Source organism: Hypanus sabinus, chromosome 16 (assembly GCF_030144855.1).
Source record: "Hypanus sabinus isolate sHypSab1 chromosome 16, sHypSab1.hap1, whole genome shotgun sequence".
Taxonomy (NCBI): Eukaryota; Metazoa; Chordata; class Chondrichthyes; order Myliobatiformes; family Dasyatidae; genus Hypanus; species Hypanus sabinus.
This window is the reverse complement of record NC_082721.1, coordinates 73,690,193-73,711,447: the sequence shown is the minus strand read 5'-3', so window position 1 is coordinate 73,711,447 and position 21,255 is coordinate 73,690,193. Positions and strand designations below refer to the sequence as shown.

Sequence of the window (21,255 nt, the reverse complement as noted above, 5' to 3'; positions counted from 1 at the left end):
CTGATAAATTAAATGAGTACTTGTGTCATTCTTCAGTGTGGAAGACACTATCATCATGCCTGATGTTCTAGTGTGTGTAGGAAAAGAAGTGGGTGTCATTACTGTTACAAGAGAGAAAGTGCTCAAAATGTTGAAAGACCTAAAGGTACATAAATCACCTGGACCAGTTGAACTGCACCCTAGTGCTCAAAAAGAGCAAGGGAAATTCTGGAGGATTGGAAAGTTGCAAATGTCACTCCACTCTTTAACAAAGGACGAAGGTAGCAAAAGAGGAAATTATAGACCTGTTAGTCTGACCTCAGTAGTTGGGAAGATGTCAGAGTCAATTCTAAATGATAAGGTGATGGATTACTTGGTGACATAGTGCAAGATAGTACAAAGTTAGTATGGTTTCCATCAGGGAAAATCTTACCTGACAAATGGGTTTGGAATACTTTGAAGAGATTACAAGTAGGTTAGATAAACAGGATGCAGTGGATGTTGTGTAATTAGACTTTCCAAAGGCCTTTGACAAGGTGCCACACGTGAGGCTGCTTACCAAGTTAGGAGCCCATGGTATTATAGAACAGTTACTAACATGGTTACCATGGCTAAAGCATTGCCTGATCTGTAGGAAGCAGTGAGTAGGACTGAAATGATCCTTTTCTGTTAGGCTGTCAGTGACCAGTGGTGTTTCACAGTTTCGGTATGGGGACCTCCTCTTTTTATGCTGTATATAAATTATTCCGATGATGGAATAGATAGCTTTGTTGCAAACTTTGCAGATGATATGAAGATTAGTGGAGTGGCAGGTAGTATTGAGGAAACAGGTGGGAATTAGAAGGACTTAGATTCAGAGAATGGGCAAGAAAGTGGCGAATGAAATACAATGTTGGAAAATGCACGGTTAGCCACCTTGGTGGTAGAAATAAATGTGAAGACTATTTTCTAAATGAGGAAAATACCCAGGAATCTGAGATGCAAAGGGACTTGGGAGGCCTTGTGCTGAACAGCCTGAAGTTTACTTGCAGGTTGAGCAGGTGGTGAGGAAGGCAAATACTATGTTAGCATTCAGTTCAAGAGTTCTGGAATACAAGAGCAAGGAGGTGCTGCTGAGTCTTTATAAGGCACTGGTGAGGCCTCACCATGAGTACTGAGGACAGTTTTTGGCCCTCATCTTACAATTGATGTGCTGGCATTGGAGAGAGTCCAGAGGAGGTTCCAGGAATGAAAGGGTTATCACATGAGGAATGTTTGATGGCTCTGTGTCTGTAGTCATTGGAATTCAGAAGGATTTGAGGGAATCTCATTGAAATCTTCTAAATGTTGAAAGGCCTGTTCAGGGTTGATGTGGAAAGGATGTTTCCCATGATGGGAGAGTCTAGGACAAGAGAGCACAGCCTCAGGATAGAGGAGTGCCCTTTCAAAACAGAGGTGGAGTGCATTTTCTTTAGCCAAAGGGTGGTGAATTTGTGGAGTTTATTGCCACATGCAGCTGTGCAGGCCAGGTCTTTCGGAGTGTTTAAGGCACTGATTGATAGGTTCTTGATTGGACATGGCATCAAAGATTATAGGGATAAGGCCAGGAACTGGGTTTGAGGAGGAGATAAAATGGATCAGTCATGCTTGAATTGCAGAGCAGACTCAATGGGCCAGATGGCCTAATTCCGCTCTTATGTCTTATGGCTAGCGAGATTTGTCATATTCCACACATTCTGACTCACCTGTTTTGCACCTCCAGAAAGATCAGAAACATAGAAACGTTAACAAGGTAGCAGGACCGTACCTTGTATGGGAAAATGGAACCTTTCAGATTCAATTGCATGTTTTACAAAGGCTTGCAGCTAACGTGCTTTCTGTTTACCTTAATTATCAGTACATCATCCCTCGGTGAAATTAACTCACTCATTCCATCTCCAATTTACAAGCTTAGTAACTTACCTTCCAGGCTAAGATAGCGGTGATGCAGTAAAGCAATAATATGCTGACAGTAAACAAAACTACTAAATATGTTATTAGTCACACTTATCTCCAAAGTAATTACTGCAATCAATAGCCAGTAACATCCTGTTTTGAGCTGAGTTTTTGAACAGCCTGTATGACTTGGTATTTTTGTGGTGTGAATTGAAGATCATAGCGTCCGCCAGTCGAATCAAGGCAGTGGGGCACAGACCCATAATCAGGCAACGGACCAATGTATTGCCTTTGCTCGAGAGGACTTGGAGGTGATACGACGTGGCAGGATCAAGGCCCGAGTGCGAGGAACAATCCTATGTTTGAACGATTTAAGCATCGTGCTAGTTTGAAAGGTCAGGCACAGAGGTAAAGGAATCAGGCAGCAAGGAACATTCCGCAGTTTTGCTGATTTAATTACCTAGACAGATTGAAAAGTTCGGATTGTTGGTCGGTTTTGGGGCAGAAGGAGAGGGAACGGTGGAGTGCAGCTCTCTGCTTGAAAGAGTTATTAATCTGTGCTGAACTGAGGCTGTGGCCAGTAAGTAACATGCTCTTGCATCGGTTGCAGAGCTGGCAGACTTTAGGCTGTGTGCTCACTTTCGTTCATTTAAATTATGAATGACATTGGCTTTCTTTTATTGTTTGCACAATTATTTCCTGTACGGTCTTTTTCAATGGGTTCTACTGGGTTTCTTTGTTTGGTGACTGTCTGTATGGAGATGAATTTCAAGATGGTCTACGCCCTACATACTTTGTTAATAAATGTATTTAGGACTTTTTAATCTTTGAAAGTATCCACTAGCTCTACATTTCACAACATTTTAAATTCTATGCCTACATTTTAAGAAGATGAGAGGCATTGACCGTGTGGATAGTCAGAGACTTTTTTTCCCAGGGCTGAAATGGCTAGCACAAGAAGGCACAGTTTTACGCTGCTTGGAATTAGGTACTGAGGAGATGTCAGGAAATTTTTCTTTTTGTTTATTTATTTATTTATCTATTTATCTATTTATCTAGTTATCTATCTATCTATCTATCTATCTATCTATCTATCTATCTATTTATTTATTTATTTGCACACATAGTGGTGTGTGTGGAATGGGCTACCAGCAATGGTGATGAGGGCGGATACAGCAGCATATTTTAAGAGACTCCTTGATAGGTACATGGAACTTAGAAAAATAGAGGGCTATGGATAGCCCTAGGCAATTTTTAAAGTACGTACATGTTCAGCACAGCATTATGGGCTGAAGGGCCTGTATTGTTCTGTAGGTTTTCTATGTTTCTATGTTTCCATTATGACTACCCACTTTCTGTCATTAACAAATAGGTTAACATAAGTGCAAACATATTAATGACACATAACCATAGCTATGGTAGAATTCACTCTATTGCAGACAGACCCTTGAACCTGAAGATCACTCCTCCTGTTTCCCTGCAACTTAGAATGAAATGTTAGTGCCCTTTCTCTTTTGCAATACTAATGAATGGTCTTCAACAACATTTCCTTCTACTTCCACAAAAATATTTGACATGTCTCTATTTTTAACAATTTTTGCTTTTGTTTATGATTTTCAGCTCTATCATTCTTCAGGTTCAACCCAGTGTATTTCTGGAGTGGTGATGTACCTACTGTTGGGGGCATAGGGTGAGATAAGTAGCTGGAAAATAAGCAAATGAGCAGGATTCAGCTGGCCATTGGAATTTGGGACATGCATAGGTATAGGCGAAGCAGCTTTCACAATCTACAATTTCATGTATAAAATACAGCATAATAATTCTGATGATTATTGAACTTACTGTTTCTCAGCTGTGAAATCTTATCATGAATTTTGCCAATGGAGTGGAGGGTCTTCTCAGAGTTTATAGTAGCTGAAGGAGGGCAGCAGATCAGATCGTGAGTTTTAATTTCACACCTAGATCATCGTGTCTTCAGTCTACAACAGCTTAAAGAACGATGATAATTGAAAAGAATCTAAATTTGAAACGTGTGTTTGCACATCTCAGTCAGATATTGAAACAATCAGCGAGTGAGACAGTCAGATCCATTACATTGATTCATTCTGAATTGAAGTGAGCCATAAACAAAATACTTGGCCAGATACCAATTTCCTTTGTTGTACATAAAAGTTTTAAAAACGTCAGGAATTTTCCTTTCACAACAATGAAGCTGTGATTAAACAGAGACAGCCAATGTAAAATGCATTCACATCAGAGTGCTGCTCAGCTACACTGCATTGAAAAAGCACAAGAAGAGTCATTCATTAAGTTCAGGTTCAAATTTGTTGCCCTTCAGCCAAATAGATTTTTGTACAGCTGAACAAAACTTCAATCCCCAAGCGCCAAGGTGCAAAAGATAGTCTATACTGAACATTAACACAGAGCACATCTAGTTACCATCCAGCACACACTAACAAAATAATATTCACAGAATATTTACATGATTTGTATTTTCTCTCTCTGCACATTGTGTGTTCTACATATGACAAGTCATTGAGTTCTGATTCATTTTCATAAACCTCCTTTCAACCCTCTCCACTTTCAGCACATCCTTTATGATAAGGGGTTCAAAGCTGCTCACAATACTCCAATTCTGGCCTCAGCACTGTTTCAGAAAGTTTCAATGTGACATCTTTTATTGTTTGCACAATTATTTCCTGTAAGGTCTTTTTCAATGGGTTCTACTGAGCTAAACAGTACTAAACAGTGACTGTCTGTATTTCAAGATTGTCCTTTATATTCTAGTCCTCTCAAAATGAATGTTAACATTTTATTTGCCTTCCCAACCACAGACTCAAAGTACAAATTAACCTTTAGGGAATTCTGCAGAAAGACTCCCAAGTCCCTTTTCACATCAAATATTTTGCAATTTCTCGTCATTTAGAAAATAGTCAACCCTTTTATTTCTTTAACTGAAGTTCATAACCATACTCTTCTAAACACTATATTCCATCTGCCATTTCTTTACCCATTCTCCTAATCTGTATCCTTCTGTAGCCTCACTACTTTCTCCAAACTAACTGCCCCTCCATTTATTTTCATTTCATTGGCAAACTTTGCAACCAAGCCATCAATTCCATCATGCAAAATCATTGACATATAATGTAAAAAGAATAGGTTCTAACCCTGTGGAATACCACTAGTCATCAGCAGCTGACCAGAAAAGGTTCACTTCATTCCCACTCTTGCATCCTGACAATCATCCACTGCTTGAACCATGGTAGAAACTTTCCTGTAATACCATGGACTCTAGCTTGTTAAAGAGCCTCATAGGTGGAACCTTGTCGAAGGCCTTCTGAAAATCCAGTACTAAACATCAACCGATTCTCTTTGACTACCTTGTTATCTATTCAGCGAGAAAGACAGTCAGGCACATTACACTGTTTTGTTCTCAATGAAAGCGAGGCATAACCAATATTTGGCCAGATACCAGTTTCCCTGGCAACACACACAAAATGCTGGAGGAACTCGGCAGGTCAGGCAGCATCTCTGGAAAGCAGTAAACAGTCAATGTTTGAAGCTTAGACTCTTCATCAACACTGGAAAAAAACATTCGTGAAGTCACATCAAAAAGTACGGGGAAGGGAGAAATGTGTACAAGGTGACTGGTGATAGGCGAAACTAGCAGAGGGAAAAGCGTGAAGTAAAACACTGGCAAGTTGTTTTGTGAAAAAGATAAAGGGCAGGAAGACGGGGAAGCTGATAGGAGAGAATAGATGACCATGGGAATCCGGAAGGAGGAGGGGCACCACAGCGGGTGATGGGCAGGTAAAGGAAAAGATGAGAGAGGGACAGAAGAATGGAGAATGGTGAAGGGGGGATGGAGTTGAGTCTGTTGTGCTTTACCATTTATGCAATTGATTTTGATGATAATGTAATGAAAGCTAATCAGTAAATCATCAAACGACATGAGGAATGAGGATGCTAGGAGAGTCTGTCAATGTTTTTAGGCTCATACGTAGCTTGGAAAATAAACCTTAATGAACACAGGTGTGCGGTGTTAACATTGAGAGGACAAATTAATGTATCTGTCATGATTGAATAGATCAGATTATTCAACTGTAGAGGAAGAGAGATTCAGGGATGACTAATGTGAGCCATATCAATTTGCAACAGTATAGATAGTGTCTAGATATAGATAATATAGTCATCAATAGAGTAATTGAAACAAAAATCTGTGGCTTAAAATAATTGCTAAATGGGAGTGAAGAGAAATGAAATAAAGATGGGTGTTTGAAACATGGACATCGCTGCTTGAAGGAATGGAAAAGACAATGTGCATGTGTGAGAATTTCATCGCCCAGATAAGTTTGAGATAAACTGGGATCAAGATTGGAAGAGTATTGCGACAGGCATGGACATGATGAGTCCAGTGCCCGATTATCCTGAATTACACTGAATTATCCTGAGTAAACTATGTCTGTGTCGGCAACAAACATTCACTTTCGCCATGCCCCTCTCTCAAGCGTGCACCACAGAGAAATATGAATCTCCACTCCCACATCCACATTATGCAAATTTTGGATTTTGTCCATCAGCAAAGTGGCATCTCCCGGCCAAGATCCTGACTAGTTCTTACCCTCCCCACTGCAACAGAACTGCACACTAATTCCATGTGTACCAGTAAACCCGAGTCGCTCTCCACCAAAAGCGCTAAACCTCCAAATCTCACAAACCACTGATCTACTGTGTTTAGTGCAGTCTGTATTTCAATCAGCTACTAAACCAATTGCCAGCTCTAAAACTAGACGATCCCATTCATGTTTCCTTCACCAGATGATGACCACGTCCCACAAAAGCAATGAAGGGTGTGTGTGTGTGTGTGTGTGTGTGTGTGTGTGTGTGTGTGTGTGTGTGTGTGTGTGTGTGTGTGTGTGTGTGTGTGTAGATACTGGGTCTGATAATGGATGGCACAACTTCACAACGCTGGTGAGTATCAGCAGGTTCACACATGTGATAGGAGTGGCACTGAATTAGGGGTAACATTGTCACACAAAGAGATCGAGTAACATCTGGAATAAGACTGGGGCAGGACAGCAGCTATGTTGATAGGATGAGTGAATGGATTTCAGTGAGGTGAAATATTGTCATGACACTGACACTTTTGAATTATCTCTCTTTTATTCCATTATCAACAGAAGGAGTCAATGTCCTTCACTCTAGAAATCAGTTTGAGCTGGAAATGAAGGTGAGTCTCTGGAGGACAAAGACAGAATATGAATCGTCTGTATGTACAGCAATTCAGCATATTGTATTTTACACTCACCATTACTCTTCCACTGAGAAAGCTCATTCTTGAGACCAGCAAGTGACATCTCTGTGTCTGAAACAGAAAATAAATGTTCACCCACACTTAATAACATAGTCATAGAGGGAAATTGGTCTGCTATCCCAAAGCATTTCTTCAGTCTTTATTAGGTGGGATGACGTTGGTAATAACAGGCATATTGCTAGTGAGACATATTCCCCGGATTAGAAAATTAGTGTTTGCCCAGAAAACTTTGTGCACTGCATCATATGCACAATACTAATAATTGAAAGGGATGGCAGACAATTCAGAGGCTGTTGCTTGGATTTACAAATATCATCTTTGAAGGTTGGAAAGGCTGCTTTATGCAATGAAAGGGAGATTAAATAGATATTTTCACAAAGAAATATTGAGGGTTGCCACACCAGGAGTGGAGTGGGACAAATAAAGGTTAAGAGAAATAAGTAATTTGAGGGGTTTTCAGGCAGCATGATGAAACCCTTACAAACAAGTTAGATGAATTCAGCAGGTCGGGCAGCATCCATTGAAAGGAGCAGTCAACATTTCCGGCGAGACCCTTTGTCAGGACTGACGTGAATCAAAGTTCTTGATTGGACATGGCATCAAAGGTTACAGGGAGAAGGCTGGGAACTGGGGTTGAGGAGGAGATAAAATGGATCAGCCATGCTTTTATGGTGGAGGAGACTCGATGGGCCTGATGACCTAACTCTGCTCTTATGTCTTATGGCTAGCGAGATTCGTGATATTCCACCCATTCTGACTCACCTGTCTCGCACCTCCAGAAAGATCAGAAACATAGAAATGTTAACAAGGTAACAGGACCGTACCTGGTATGGGAAAATGTAACCTTTCAGATTCAATTGCATATTTTACAAAGGCTTGCAGCAAAAGTGCTTTCTGTTTCTGTTAATTATAGGCATATCATCCCTCTGTGAAATTAACTCAAGCTTTCTGTCTCCATGTTACAGGCTTAGTAACTTGTCTTCTGGGTTAAGATGGCAGAGGTTAAGTACAGAGGTAACATGCTGACAGCAAACAAAATTACTAAATACGTTATTAATCACAGTTTTCTCCAAAACAATCACTGTAATCAATAGCCAGTAACTTTCCATTTTGAGTCGAGCTTTTGAACAGCCTGTACTTGGTATTTTTGTGGTGTGAATTGAAGAATATGGCATCCACCGGCCAAATCGAAGTGGCGGGGCAGAGACCCATAATCAGGCAACGAACGAATGTATTACCATTGCTCGCGTGGACTTGGAGGCAATACAACGTGGAAGGATCTTGGCTCGAGAGCGAGGAACAATCCTCATTTGAATAATTTAAGCGTCCGGCTAGTTAGAAAGGTCAGGCACCGAGGCAAAGACCGGCTCTGGCAGCAAGGAACATTCCGCAGTTTTGCTGATTTAGGTACCTAGAAAGATTGAAGAGTTCGGGGTGTCGGTCGGTTTTGGGGCAGGAGGAGAGGGAATGGTGGCTGCAGCTCTCTGGTCACAATAGTTCTTAATCTGTGCTGTACTGAGGCTGTGGCCAGTAAGTAACGTGCTCTTGGATCGGTTGCAGTGATGGCAGACTTCAGGCTGGGAGCTCACTTTCGTGCATTTCAATTATGAATAATATCGGCTTTCTTTAATTGTTTACACAATTATTTTCTGTACGGTCCTTTTCAATGGGTTCTACTGGGTTACTTCGTTTGCTGGCTGTCTTTACGGAGATGAATTTCAAGATTGTCTACGCTATACATACTTCGATAATAAATTTATTTAGGACTTTTTAATATTTGAAAATATCCACCAGCTCTACATTTCACAGCATTTTAAATTATATGCCTACATTATAAGATGATGAGAGGCATTGACCATGTGAATAGTCAGAGGCTTTTTTCCCCAGGGCTGAAATGGCTAGCATGAGAGGGAACAGTTGTAAGGTCCTTGAAAGAAGGTACAGAGGAGATGTCAGGGATAATTGTTTTTTTACGCAGATCGTGGTTAGTGCGTGGAATGTGATACCGGTGATGGTGATGGAGGCGAATACGACAGGGTATTTTAAGACACTCCTGGATAGGTACATGGAGCTTAGAAAAATAGGGGGCTATGGGTAACCTAGGTAGTTTTAAAAGTACGCACATGTAGAGCATTGTGGACCAAAAAGCCTGATTGTTCTGTAGGTTTTCTATGTTTCTATGTTTCTATTACGACTACCCGCTTTCTGTCATTAACAGGTAGGTTAACATACGTGCAAACGTATTAATGACATAAAACCCTAACTATGGTAGAATTCACTCTATTGCAGACAGACCCTTGAACCTGAAGATCACTCCTCCTATTTCTCTGCAACTTAGAGTGAAATGTATGTGCCCCTTTCTCTTTTGCAATACTAATGAATGGCCTTCAACAACATTTCCTTCTATTTCCACCAAAAATGGTCAACATGTCTCTATTTTTAACAATTTCTGCTTTCATTTATGATTTTCAGCTCTCTCTTGCTTCAGGTTCAACCCAGTGTATTTCTGGAGTGATGTGATGTACTTACTGTTGGGGGCATAGGGTGAGATAAGTAGTTGGAAAATAAGCAAATGAGCAGGATTCAGCTGGACATTGGAATTTAGGACATGCATAGGAATAGGCGAAACAGCTTTCACAATCTACAATTTCATGTTTAAAATATGACATAATAATTCTGATAATTATTATACTTACTGTTTCTCAGCTGTGAAATCTCATCCTGAATTTTGGCAATGGAGTGGAGGGTCTTCTCAGAGTTTTCAGCAGCTGAAAGAGGGCAGCACATCAGATCATGGGGATTTATTTCACACCTAGATCATCCTGCCTTGAGTCTGCAATGGCTTAAAGGACGATGATAATTGAAAACAATCTAAAGGTTGAAACGGGCATTGAACACAGCTCAGTCAGATATTGAATCAGTCGGTTAGGCCCATTACATTGTTTCATTCTGAATTAAAGTGAGTCATAAACAAAATACTTGGCCAGATACCAATTTCCTTTATTGTAAGCTTTAATAACCTCAGGAATTTTCCGTTCACAACAATGAAACTGTGATTAAACGGAGACAGCCAATGTACAATGCATTCACATCAGAGTGTTGTTCAGCTACCCAGCATTGAAAAAGTTCAAGTTCAAATTTGTTGCCCTTCAGCCAAATGGATTTGTACAGCTAAACAAAACAGCAATCCCCAAGCGTCAAGGTGCAAAAGATAGTCTATACTAAACAGTCACACAGAAAGACTCCCAAGTCCCTTTGCACCTCAATTTTTTTGCATTTTCTCGACATTTAGAAAATAGTCAACTCTTTTATTTCTTCTACCATGACCTACACTTCCGAGCACTATATTCCATCTGCCATTTCTTTACCCATTCTCCTAATCTGTGTCCTTCTGTAGCCTCTCTACTTTCTCCAAACTAACTGCCCCTCCACTTATCTTCATTTCATCTGCAAACTTTGCAACAAAGCCATCAATTCCATCATGCAAAATCATTGACAGATAACATAAAAAGAATAGGTTCTAACCCTGTGGAATACCACCAGTCATCGGCAGCTGACCAGAAAAGGTTCACTTCATTCCCACTCCTTGCTTCCTAAAAATCATCCACTGCTTTAATCATGGTAGAATCTTTCCTGTAATACCATCGGTTCTAGCTGTTAAAGAGCCTCACAGGTGGAACCTTGTCGAAGGCCTTCTGAAAACACAGTACACAACACGAACCGATTCTCCTTTTGACTATCTTGCTTTTATTTCTTCAAAGAATTCCAACAGATTGTTCAGGAAAAATATTCCTTTGAGGAAACCATGATGACTGCAGCCAATTTCATCATGTGCATCCAAGTACCCTGTGACTTCATCCTTAATAATTAACTCCACTATCTTTCCAAACACCGAGATCAGTCTAACTGGCTTACGGTTTCCTTTCTTCTGCTTCTCTCCCTCCGTGAAGAGTGGAGTGACATTTGCAATTTTCCAGTCTTTTGGAAGAATTCCAGAATCTATTGATTCTTGAATGATCATTACTAATGCCTCCACAATTTTGTTAGCCACCTTGTTCAGATCCCTGGAGTGTACAGCAGCTGGTCCAGGTATCTCATATACCTTCACACCTTTCAGTTTCCTGAGAAGCTTCTCTATAGTAATGATAATTTACACACTTCATGACTCCTAACACCTGGAACTTCTATCTTACTGCTAGTGTCTTCCACAGTCAAAATAGATGCAAAGTGCTTTCAGTTCTCCCATCATTTCCTTTTTCCCCAGTACTAACTCTCCAACATCATTTTCCAGTGGTCCAATATCCACGCTCTCCACCCTTTTACACTTTATGTATCTAAAGAAACATTTGGTATCCTCTTTAATATTACTGGCTAGCTTATTTTCATGTTCCATCTTTACCGTGCTTCTTAATTATTTTAGTTGCTTTCTGTTGGTTTTTAAAAGCTTCCGAATCCTAACTTCCCACTAATTTTTGTACTATTTTGTGCCCATTCATTGGCTTTTATATTGGTTTTGACTTCTGTTTTAGCCTCGGTTGTGTCATTTTGCCTTTAGATGACTTCTTCCGCTTTGCAATGTATATATCCTGTCCTTTCTGACTTGCTTCTTGTAGTTCCAACCATTGCTGCTCTGCCATCATTATTACCAGTGTTCCTTACACGTTCTGGCCAACTCCCCTACCATGTCTCTGTAATTCCCTTTACTCCACCACAATACTGATATATCTGACTTTAGATTCTCCTTCTCAAATTCCTGAGTGAATTTGATCATAAATGATCACTTTCCCCTAAGGGTTCTTTGGCCTTAAGCTCTTTAATCAATTCATGTTTTTGCATAACACCCAATCAAGAATAATTGATTCCCTTGTGGCCTCAACTACGAGCTCCTATAAAAAGCCATCTCATAGGCACAAGAAATGCCCCCTCCTGGAATCAAGCACCAACCTGATTTTCCCAGCCTACCTGCATTTTTAAAACTTCCTTTAATACATTGCTCTTTCGGCATGCGCTGTTTAACTCACAGAGTAATTTGTAGACAACAACTTTACAACTGTTTCAGAGTCTGTATACAATTCCCATCAGAGTCTTTTTTACCCTTGCAGTTCCTTAGATCTATACACAATGATTCAACACCTTCCAGTCATACATCACCTCTTTCTAATGATTTGATTTCATTTTTTTACCAACAGAACAATGCCTTCCTGCCTGTCCTTCAGACACAATATGTCCTTAGATATTAAGCTCCCAGTTATAATGCCCTTTCAGCCATGATTCAGTGATGCCTACAATATCATACCTGCCAATCTGTGACTGTGTTATAAGTTCAACAACCACAGTCTGTATACTACACTCATTCAAATATTGCACCTTCAGTTCTCTATTGACCCTTTTCAATCCTGTCTGCCTTTCACATTGCAATTCATCCTGTTGGGCTGGACTTTGGTCTATGGGGCATAAGTAGGATTATCTGAAGCAACTTTAGCAATCTACACCACTCTGCACTGTATCAACATTCATGTAGTTTCCTGTTTACAAATAGTGCATGATATCTTGTCTGATAATTATTAAACTTACTCATATTCAGCTGTAAAATCTCATCACGAAGTTCAAAGATGGAGCCAAGGGCCGCCTCATAGTTGTCTGCAACTAAATGTGAGTATCGCATTAGATCGTGTGGTTTTATTTCCCAATGGAAATGTTTTCAGTCTAGAATGACTTGAAGAATGAAGATAATCTTCATCAATGTGATCAAAAATAATGGTAAAGCTGAAACATGTGTAAAGCACATCTACGTACTTCAGATATGCAGTCAGTCAGGGGGATAGACAGCCAACCCATTAAAGTTACATTCAGAATTAAAGTAAAACAAAAATAAATATTTGGTGAAATATGCATTTCCCTTACTGCACATAAAAAAGTTTGAAAGAATCTCTTGAGATTTCTTTGCACAGCAATGAAACTAGGATCAATATGACAGAGTCAATGTCTAAATATTCATAGCACAGTCATATTCAGCTGTCCTGCAATGAAAAAAGACAGGAAGTGTCAAGCTACATCTCCAAACCCAAAATAAAGTATCACAGAGTGACTCTAAAGAGTTAAGAAAAACTAGGTATTTAATGAACTAAAGAGGCAAACCAAACAGTAGAACTTACAAACTCTTGGATAACTTGCAACAACTCATCTAGAACTTTTCTAGACAAGGATCAGGACCAACGAGAATGAAAGCCAAGGGTTTAGCACTGCCCTTTTAAATACATTCCAGGGCATGAACAAATGCGCGTCCACCTAATTAAACCCCGGTCTCCTACAAGTTCACAAGTAACCACTCTGAAAAGAGATAAAGGTCCCAGGATACTTAATTGCACACCAGAAGGTCTTCAGGAGAATTAATTGGAAGTATTAAAGGACAGTTTCAACTTAAATGTAAACTTAGACGATCTGACTATAACATATCAAAAAAGCCCCAAGCACAATCAGATACAATAAGTATAATTAATAATACGACGACAATACAGAAAGACACAGAGAATACAAAAAAATTCAGAAACAGAATCAGGTTTATTATCAGCAGAATGTGTCGTCAAATTTGTTAACTTAGCAGCAGCGGTTCAATGAAATATATAATATAGAAGAAAAAATAAAATAATAATAATAGATAAGTAAATCAATTACAGTATGTATATACTGAATGGATGAAAAATCATGCAAAAACAGTAACAATATATATTTAAAAAGTGAGGTAGTGTTCATGGGTTCAATGCCCATTTAGGGATCAGATGGCAGAGTGGAAGAAGCTGTTCCTGAATTGCTGAGTGTGTGCCTTCAGGCTTCTGTACCTCCTACCTCATGGTAACAGTAAGAAAAGGGCATGCCCTGGGTGCTGGAGGACCTGAATAATGGACGCCGCCTTTCTGAGATACTGCTCTTTGAAGATATCCTGCATACATTATAGGCTAGTACCCAAGATGGAGCCGACTAAATTCACAACCCTCTGCGGCTTCTTTCCATCATGTGCAGCAGCTCCCCCATACCAAACAGTGTTGCAGCCTGTCAGAATGCTTTCCATGGTACACTTATTGAAGTTTTTGAGTGTATTTGTTGGCATACCAAATCTCTTCAAACTCCTAATGTAGTCACAGTCTAGCCTTCTTTATCAGTGCATCGATATGTTGGGACCAGGTTAGGTCCTCAGAGATCTTGACACCCAGGAAGTTGAAACAGCTCACTCCCCCCACTTCCAAGCCCTCAATGAGGATTGATGTGTGTTCCTTCGTCTTACCCTCCCTGAAGTCCACAATCAGCTCTTTTGTCTTACTGACGTTGAGTGCCAGGTTGTTGCTGCTGCTCCACTCCACTAATTGTCATATTTCACTACCGTACACCCTCTCGTCACCACCTGAGATTCTGCCAACAATGGTGGTATTGTCAGCAAATTTATATATGGTATTTCAGCTATGCCTAGCCATACAGTCATGGGTATAGAGAGAGTTGAGCAGTGAACTAAGCACACACCCCTGAGGTGCACTAGTGTTCATCATCAGCTAGGTGGAGATATTATTACCAATCCGCACAGGTTGTGCTCCTCCAGTTAGGAAGTCAAGGGTCCAATTGCAGAGGGAGGTACCAAGGGCCAGGTTCTGTAACTTCTCAAGCAGGATTGTGGGAATGATGGTATTAAATGCTGTGCTGTAGTTGATGAACAACATTGTGACATAGGTATTTGTGTTGTCCAGGTGATCTAAAGCCTTCTAAACAGCCATTGAAATTACATCTGCCATTGACCTATTGTGGCTATAGGCAAACTGCAATGGGTCCAGGACCTTGCTAAGGCAGGCATTCAGTCTAGTCTTGACCAACCTTTCAAAGCATTTCATCACTGTAGATGTGAGTGTTACCAGCAATAGTCATAAACGCAGCTCACGTTATTCTTCTTTGGCACTGGTATAGTTGTTGCCTTTTTTGAAGCAAGTGGGAACTTCTGTCCATAGCAGTGAGAGGTTGAAAAGGTCCTTGAATGCTCCTCCCACTTGGTTGGCACAGGTTTTTAGAGCTTTCAAGTTCCTGGGTGTCATGATCTCTGAGGACCACAGGGTATCTCTTTCCCTACTAAACCTGTCCCCATTTCACAGTGAGAAGGGACACTTCCTCTTTTGGGAGAAGGCAAACCTTGGGATATTACGCAGTTCACCATGAATCTAATCTGGAATTCATAAAAAAAACTGATTCCTACCCCGACAGCTTTTAAACAATGATACACTTTCAAATTAGGATGATGTCTGGCCTGGAAGGTAACTTACAGATGGTGTTCTTCCTAAGGTCTTCTCTCTGTGGTCTTTATAGGTGATGGAAGACATGGAATTGAAAGGTACTATCTGAAGAATTAAACGCTTATGGTCAAGAAGCAGTGAGCACTGATGAAATAAAAACTAATGACGAAGAGGGGAAGGATAAATAGGAGAGAGACGAAGAGATGGAGAGACAGAGGAGATATTGATATCAATCCTGGGGCATTCAATGTTGAATGGAATGTTAACCAACCCTCAAAGGAGTGGAGGGGCAGTGATCGGAAAAGGAGTGATAAGACAGATGACAAGGTTGAGAAAGTCTCTGAGGTCGCACAGTGAGAGCAGTAGGGGACGAGGAGGGAGGGCGGTAAAAAAGTGTGTGCAGAATGTAAATGAGGTGTGGTAGTAGTACGGGAAATACAGGAGTAAAAAGTCCTGATGGAGAAATAGAAGATGGCTGATAGAATGAAGGCTGGAGGCAAAAGGGTTTGACAAAGGAGTTCCCCAAGTATGGAGAGATATACGAGACAGAATCAGCAATGAAAAGAAGAATGCCACAAGAAAGGAGGAAGAGGGTGGAAAAGGGACAGGGGAGAATGTTGGAACTCGATGGGGCCAGTGTATGGGACAATGAGCAGAGGCAAGAGCGCAGAAGCATCGGCAGTTGAGCCTGCTGAGCAATCATCACCGAACTTCTGCCAGCCTTACAAATTCATCATTCACTGCATCTCCCAAATTAATAATTGAAACTGGAAGTATCTGATAAAAATGTACTTACTCCCTGTCAGCCTTGAGATCTCAGCCTGGAGTGTGGTGATTGAGATTTGGGTCCTTTCTGAATCTCGTGTAGCTGAAAGAAGAGAAACAGCTCAGATTGTGGAGCTCCAGTTTACAGTTATCTCATTCAATTTATTTTATGGTTCATCTTCTTCCTATCACTGCATAATGACCTGACATTTCAGTAAGGCTCCTGTACCGCTGCCTCTGTCTCCCACTCGTCACTCTGTCCATCTCTCTAACACAAATTGTCACCTATCCCCTTTGCAAATCAGTCCAAAATCTAGAAACTAAGTTAAACCCAATGTCCACTAATCAAGCTACAATTGTTTTTCTAACTACCACTAAGGGTGCTTAATTTAATATTTGATATCTCAAAGTAATATATAACTGGGGAGTGAAGCCACATAGCTGGGAAGTTGTCTTATACACAGCTGAGTAATACATGCTGAGCAATTAATTCTGGATGGTTTCAGGGCAAGAATCTCGAGAATCATTGGAGGACATAAGAAGGAGCAATCTCTGAATTTAGCATACAGTTCTACCAGAACATATTTTTTGTACCCAAATTCTAAAAACGTGTCACATTTAAAGCTTCTTTCCATTTCAGTGACCCAGACCACAAATGAAATGAAGTCAGCAGTCATCAGTTTCCTGGGGGAATTCTCTCAATTCAAGAATAGTGGTGAGGGTAAACTCCAGGCTCGTTATGATTTAATTTTAGTTTGATTAGCTGACTTTGAGTCTCATGTAGGTTCTAGATATTGCCCTGATTTGAAAAGCGAGATAGGTGGCCGTAGTGAAGTTTGAGACACAGTGGTAACGGTATAGGGCCCATACTGAACTTCCAGGAAGTCAATGCAGTGGTGCATGTTAATCCTTGGAGAGGCAGAAGGTTTAGAAAACATGAAATTCACAGGTCCAGTCTGCAGCACACTACTTGATATGTTTGCAGTGGCAGGAATATTGCAAACACTTAACCAATGGCCTGATATTTGTATCAGGAACGATGGTGTGAATCTGTAAATTGGGATTTGATTGGTTGGCACTTTTCCAATGAGCACAGACTAAATTGCCCACTGACCTACACCTGCTTTTGTCCTCTTTTTCTGATGTGCAATAGATCACAATCCTTATGTTAATTCATTTTATATTCATAGTCAAATATTGTCTCAAAGCTGGAGTGCACTGAACCTATAAAAAATTCATGCTTAAACAACTTAAGTCAGTTTTCACTGGATAAAAAAATTTACTCCGTGTATCATAAGCCCTTAGTGACTCAATGCACTCACAGCATTGACTGAATGCAATATCGGAGCACCCTCTCTGTACAAATGTATTGCAAAGTGAAAACACTGTCTTATCTGTTAAGGCTGTTGTATTCTGGGACCGCTCTAGAAAGGTAATTGATACAGAACGCAAATTAATTTTGGCCATCTTGTAGGGCAAACGCTTCCATCTAAGAAATCTATAGACAAAATATCTGAGTATATCCACAATGGGAAGTCAATGCCTCAAATATTTCATTGCCCTTTGCTAGCAGTATTTAGTTCTGCTTTGTTTCAGTTGGAAGTCAATAAGATGAAGTAGATTGTACTTGTCTAACTATGTCCCATAAGAAAGACAAGAATCATTTCCTGCTTATACCATTCAATAACTACACAGTGAATGCAATTGTTGTACCTATCAAATGAAACATGGCACACAGTCCCTCTAGCAGTTTTCTACATGATGAACAGTTTTCTCTGCTTAGTAACTCTTGGACCCATTTTAGGAATATAGTTAATGACCTCAAATTAATTGCCTCCATATGATCCAAAGAGCTGCCATAACTTCTATTATTCCAATTGAATGAGTCACCTGACCTCACAAAAATGTAACCTGCAAAAACAGAAAACCAAAATTGCTCACCCCTAAACACTGCATCAGCGTATTTGATCCTTGGAATTCACAACATTTGTTGACACTTAAAGGACTTATTCCTGTGTGCTTCATGTCACAAAAAAATTAGAACACCTATACTGCGGAAAGTTTGAGAGAATCAGACTAATATTAGGGTTCAGATACTTCACAAGACTGGTGTAGGGTAGTAAAGACACATGGTAATGGGAATAAGTTGAAATTGGTGACAATATTCTCACAGAACATGGAAGTGATGTCACAATGTTGGCTGGTTTGGTAATGTGCTAGTAACTGAGGGAGTGTGTAGAACATGGTCTAAATTTTCCAGCTGCACCATTTGATATTTGATATCACAAAACCAATGAGTAGTATTCAATATTTGTTGACTGATATCACACAGGACGGTAGTGATGTATACTGTGAAATATACCTTGATCAATTCCTGGTGAACATCTCGATAACCACCAGAAAAACCGAGCAGTGAGTGAGCTTGATATATAGAGCCTGAATTTTACACCAACCATTACACTTCCAATGAGAGAATACAAACTGGAGACTCAAAGCTGACAACGCCATTACAGTCATCTTCTGACCTACTGAAAAGACAAGCAGCATTAAATGCCAGAAATTCACATGTTCACTCAGACTGCGAACACAGCAGTCAATTATCCATTTATTCTCGTGGTTCAGAGTGGATCCACATGACTATTGCAAGTCATGCAAAATGATCTCCCTGAAGATTATATACAAGACCACAAGACTATAAGAGGCAAGACATAGTAACAGAATTCGGCTATTTGGCTCATTGAGTCTGCTCCACCACTCAATCATGGCTGAACGTTTTTTTCTCTTATCCTCAACCCTATTTCCTTGGCTTTCTCCCCGTAGCCTTGGATACCATGACCAATCAGAAACCTACCAATATTTGACTTAAATACATCCAACAACTTGGCGTCAACAGCTACACATGGCAACAAATTCCACAAATTCACCACCCTCTGGCTAAGGAAATTTGTCCGCATCTCCATTTTGATAGAACACCCCTCTATCACAAGGCTGTGTCTTCTTGTCCTCGACTCTCCCAACATGAGAAGCATCCTTTGAACATCTACTGTCTAGATCTTTCAAAATTTGAAAGATTTCAATGAGATCCCCCTTCATCCTTCTAAATTCCAGCAAGTACAGGCCCAGAGCCATCAAACATTCCTTGTATGATAACCCTTTCATTCTTGGAATTATCCTTGTGAACCGGCTCTGGACCCTCTCCAATATCAGCACATCTCTTCTAGGATGAAAAGTCCCAAACTGCTCACAATACTCAAGGTGAGGCCTCACCAGTGCCTTATAAAGCTTCAGCATCACATCCATGCTCTTGTATTATAGACCTCTAGAAATGAATGATAACAATGTATTTGCCTTCCTCAACATCAACTTGCAAGTCAACCTTTAGGGTGTTCTACACAAGGACACCACCCCCCTTTGCATCTCAGATTTTTAGGTTTTTTTCCCATTTAGAAAATAGTGCGCACATTCATTTCTACTACCAATGTGCATGACCATGCACTTTTCAACTTTATATTTCATTAGCCACTTACTTGCCCATTCTCCTAATCTACCCAATTCTTGCTGCATCCTACCTGTTTCCTCAACACTACCTCCCCCTCCACCAATCTTTATATCATCTGCAAACTCGTCAACAACACCATCTGATTCATTATCTAAATCATTTACATACAGTATATAAAGAAGTGGTCCTAACTCTGACCCCTGCAGAACACCACTGGTCACTGGCAACCAATTCTTCTATTGGAAGAATGGGCAAAAACTGGCAGATGGAATACATTGTTGGGAAATATATGATAATGCATTTGGTAAAAGGAAGAATAGTGTGGACTACTATCTAAATGGGAAGAAGGTTCAAAAATCAGAGGTGCAGGCAGACATAGGAGTCCTTGAGCAAGACTCCCAGAAGGTTAATTTACAGGATATGTCTGTGGTAAAGGTAGCAGATACAATGCTGGTATTTATTTCAAGGAAAATAGAATATAAAAGCAAGGATATAATGCGGAACCCTTATAAGACGTGACAGGTGTATTTGGTGTATTTTCAACAGTTTTGGGCCCCATATCTCAGAAAGGATGCGCTATCATTGGAGAGATTCCAGAGGAGGTTCACGAGGATGATTTCGGGAATTAAACAACTAACATATGAGGATCGTTTGGGCCTGTACTCACTGGAATTTAAAATAATGCGTGGTGATCTCATTAAAACCTACCGAATGTTGAAAGGACTAGACAAGGTAGATATTAAGAGGATGTTTCCTTTTGTAGGGGTATTCAGAACTAGAGGGCACAGCCTCAAAATTGAGGGGTGATCCTTTAGAGCAGAGGTACAGAGAAGTTTTTTATCTAGAGAGTAGTATGTCTGTAGAATGCTCTGCCACGGACTACAGTGGAGGCCTAGTCTGTGCCTATATTTAAGGTGGAAGTTGGTCATTTCCTGATCGGTCAGGGCAACAAAGGAAATGGCAAGAAGTCTGGTGTATGAGGCTGTGTGGAATCCAGTGTCAGCAATGATGGAATGACAGAGCAAACTGGATTGGCTAAATGGCCTAATTCTCCTTCCATGTCTTATGGTCTTATGAGCATCTGAGTGAAGAAGTTTCCCTTTGTGCTTCCATATTAGCGAGCCATGCAATAATCCTGAATGGCCTGTCTTCAGAACATAAAGTTTTTCCAGTCCTGGATATTGTTAATTGAATTTGGAGGCCCCCCTTAGCACTTGAGTCCCATGACAGATCAGCCTTTACCTTGTGTAGGCAGCATTATATATGGGCCAGATTCCCCTAGAGATTCTACAATGGTCCAGCTATTTTTATGAAGTCCTGGTGCAGTCTTTGGAAAAGCTCAGTTGACATGCTTACCATATGCAAATTATGTACTAATCACTTCAAAAGCTGAAGCAGGCAATTTAGGGATGATAACTCCCCAGCAACCAGAGACCAACCATCACAGATAAGAAGGTCCCCACAAATGCATGGTGATTGGGTCCACAAGGAACGCTTGGCCAGCATAGACTCCT

General features: G+C 40.4%; 1 protein-coding gene across 1 annotated transcript in view; it reads right to left on the bottom strand.

Annotated features, from left to right (window-relative positions):
* LOC132405865 (C-type lectin domain family 10 member A-like) overlaps positions 1–21,255 on the bottom strand; it is a 60,072-nt gene that overhangs the window by 20,263 nt on the left and 18,554 nt on the right. The window contains exons 3-7 of the mRNA XM_059990856.1: positions 16,274–16,345; positions 12,782–12,853; positions 9,904–9,975; positions 7,202–7,258; positions 3,736–3,807 (exon numbers count right to left, since the gene is read on the bottom strand). Coding sequence (XP_059846839.1) covers positions 3,736–3,807; positions 7,202–7,258; positions 9,904–9,975; positions 12,782–12,853; positions 16,274–16,345 — 345 coding nt within the window. The remainder of the gene's footprint in view (positions 1–3,735; positions 3,808–7,201; positions 7,259–9,903; positions 9,976–12,781; positions 12,854–16,273; positions 16,346–21,255) is intronic.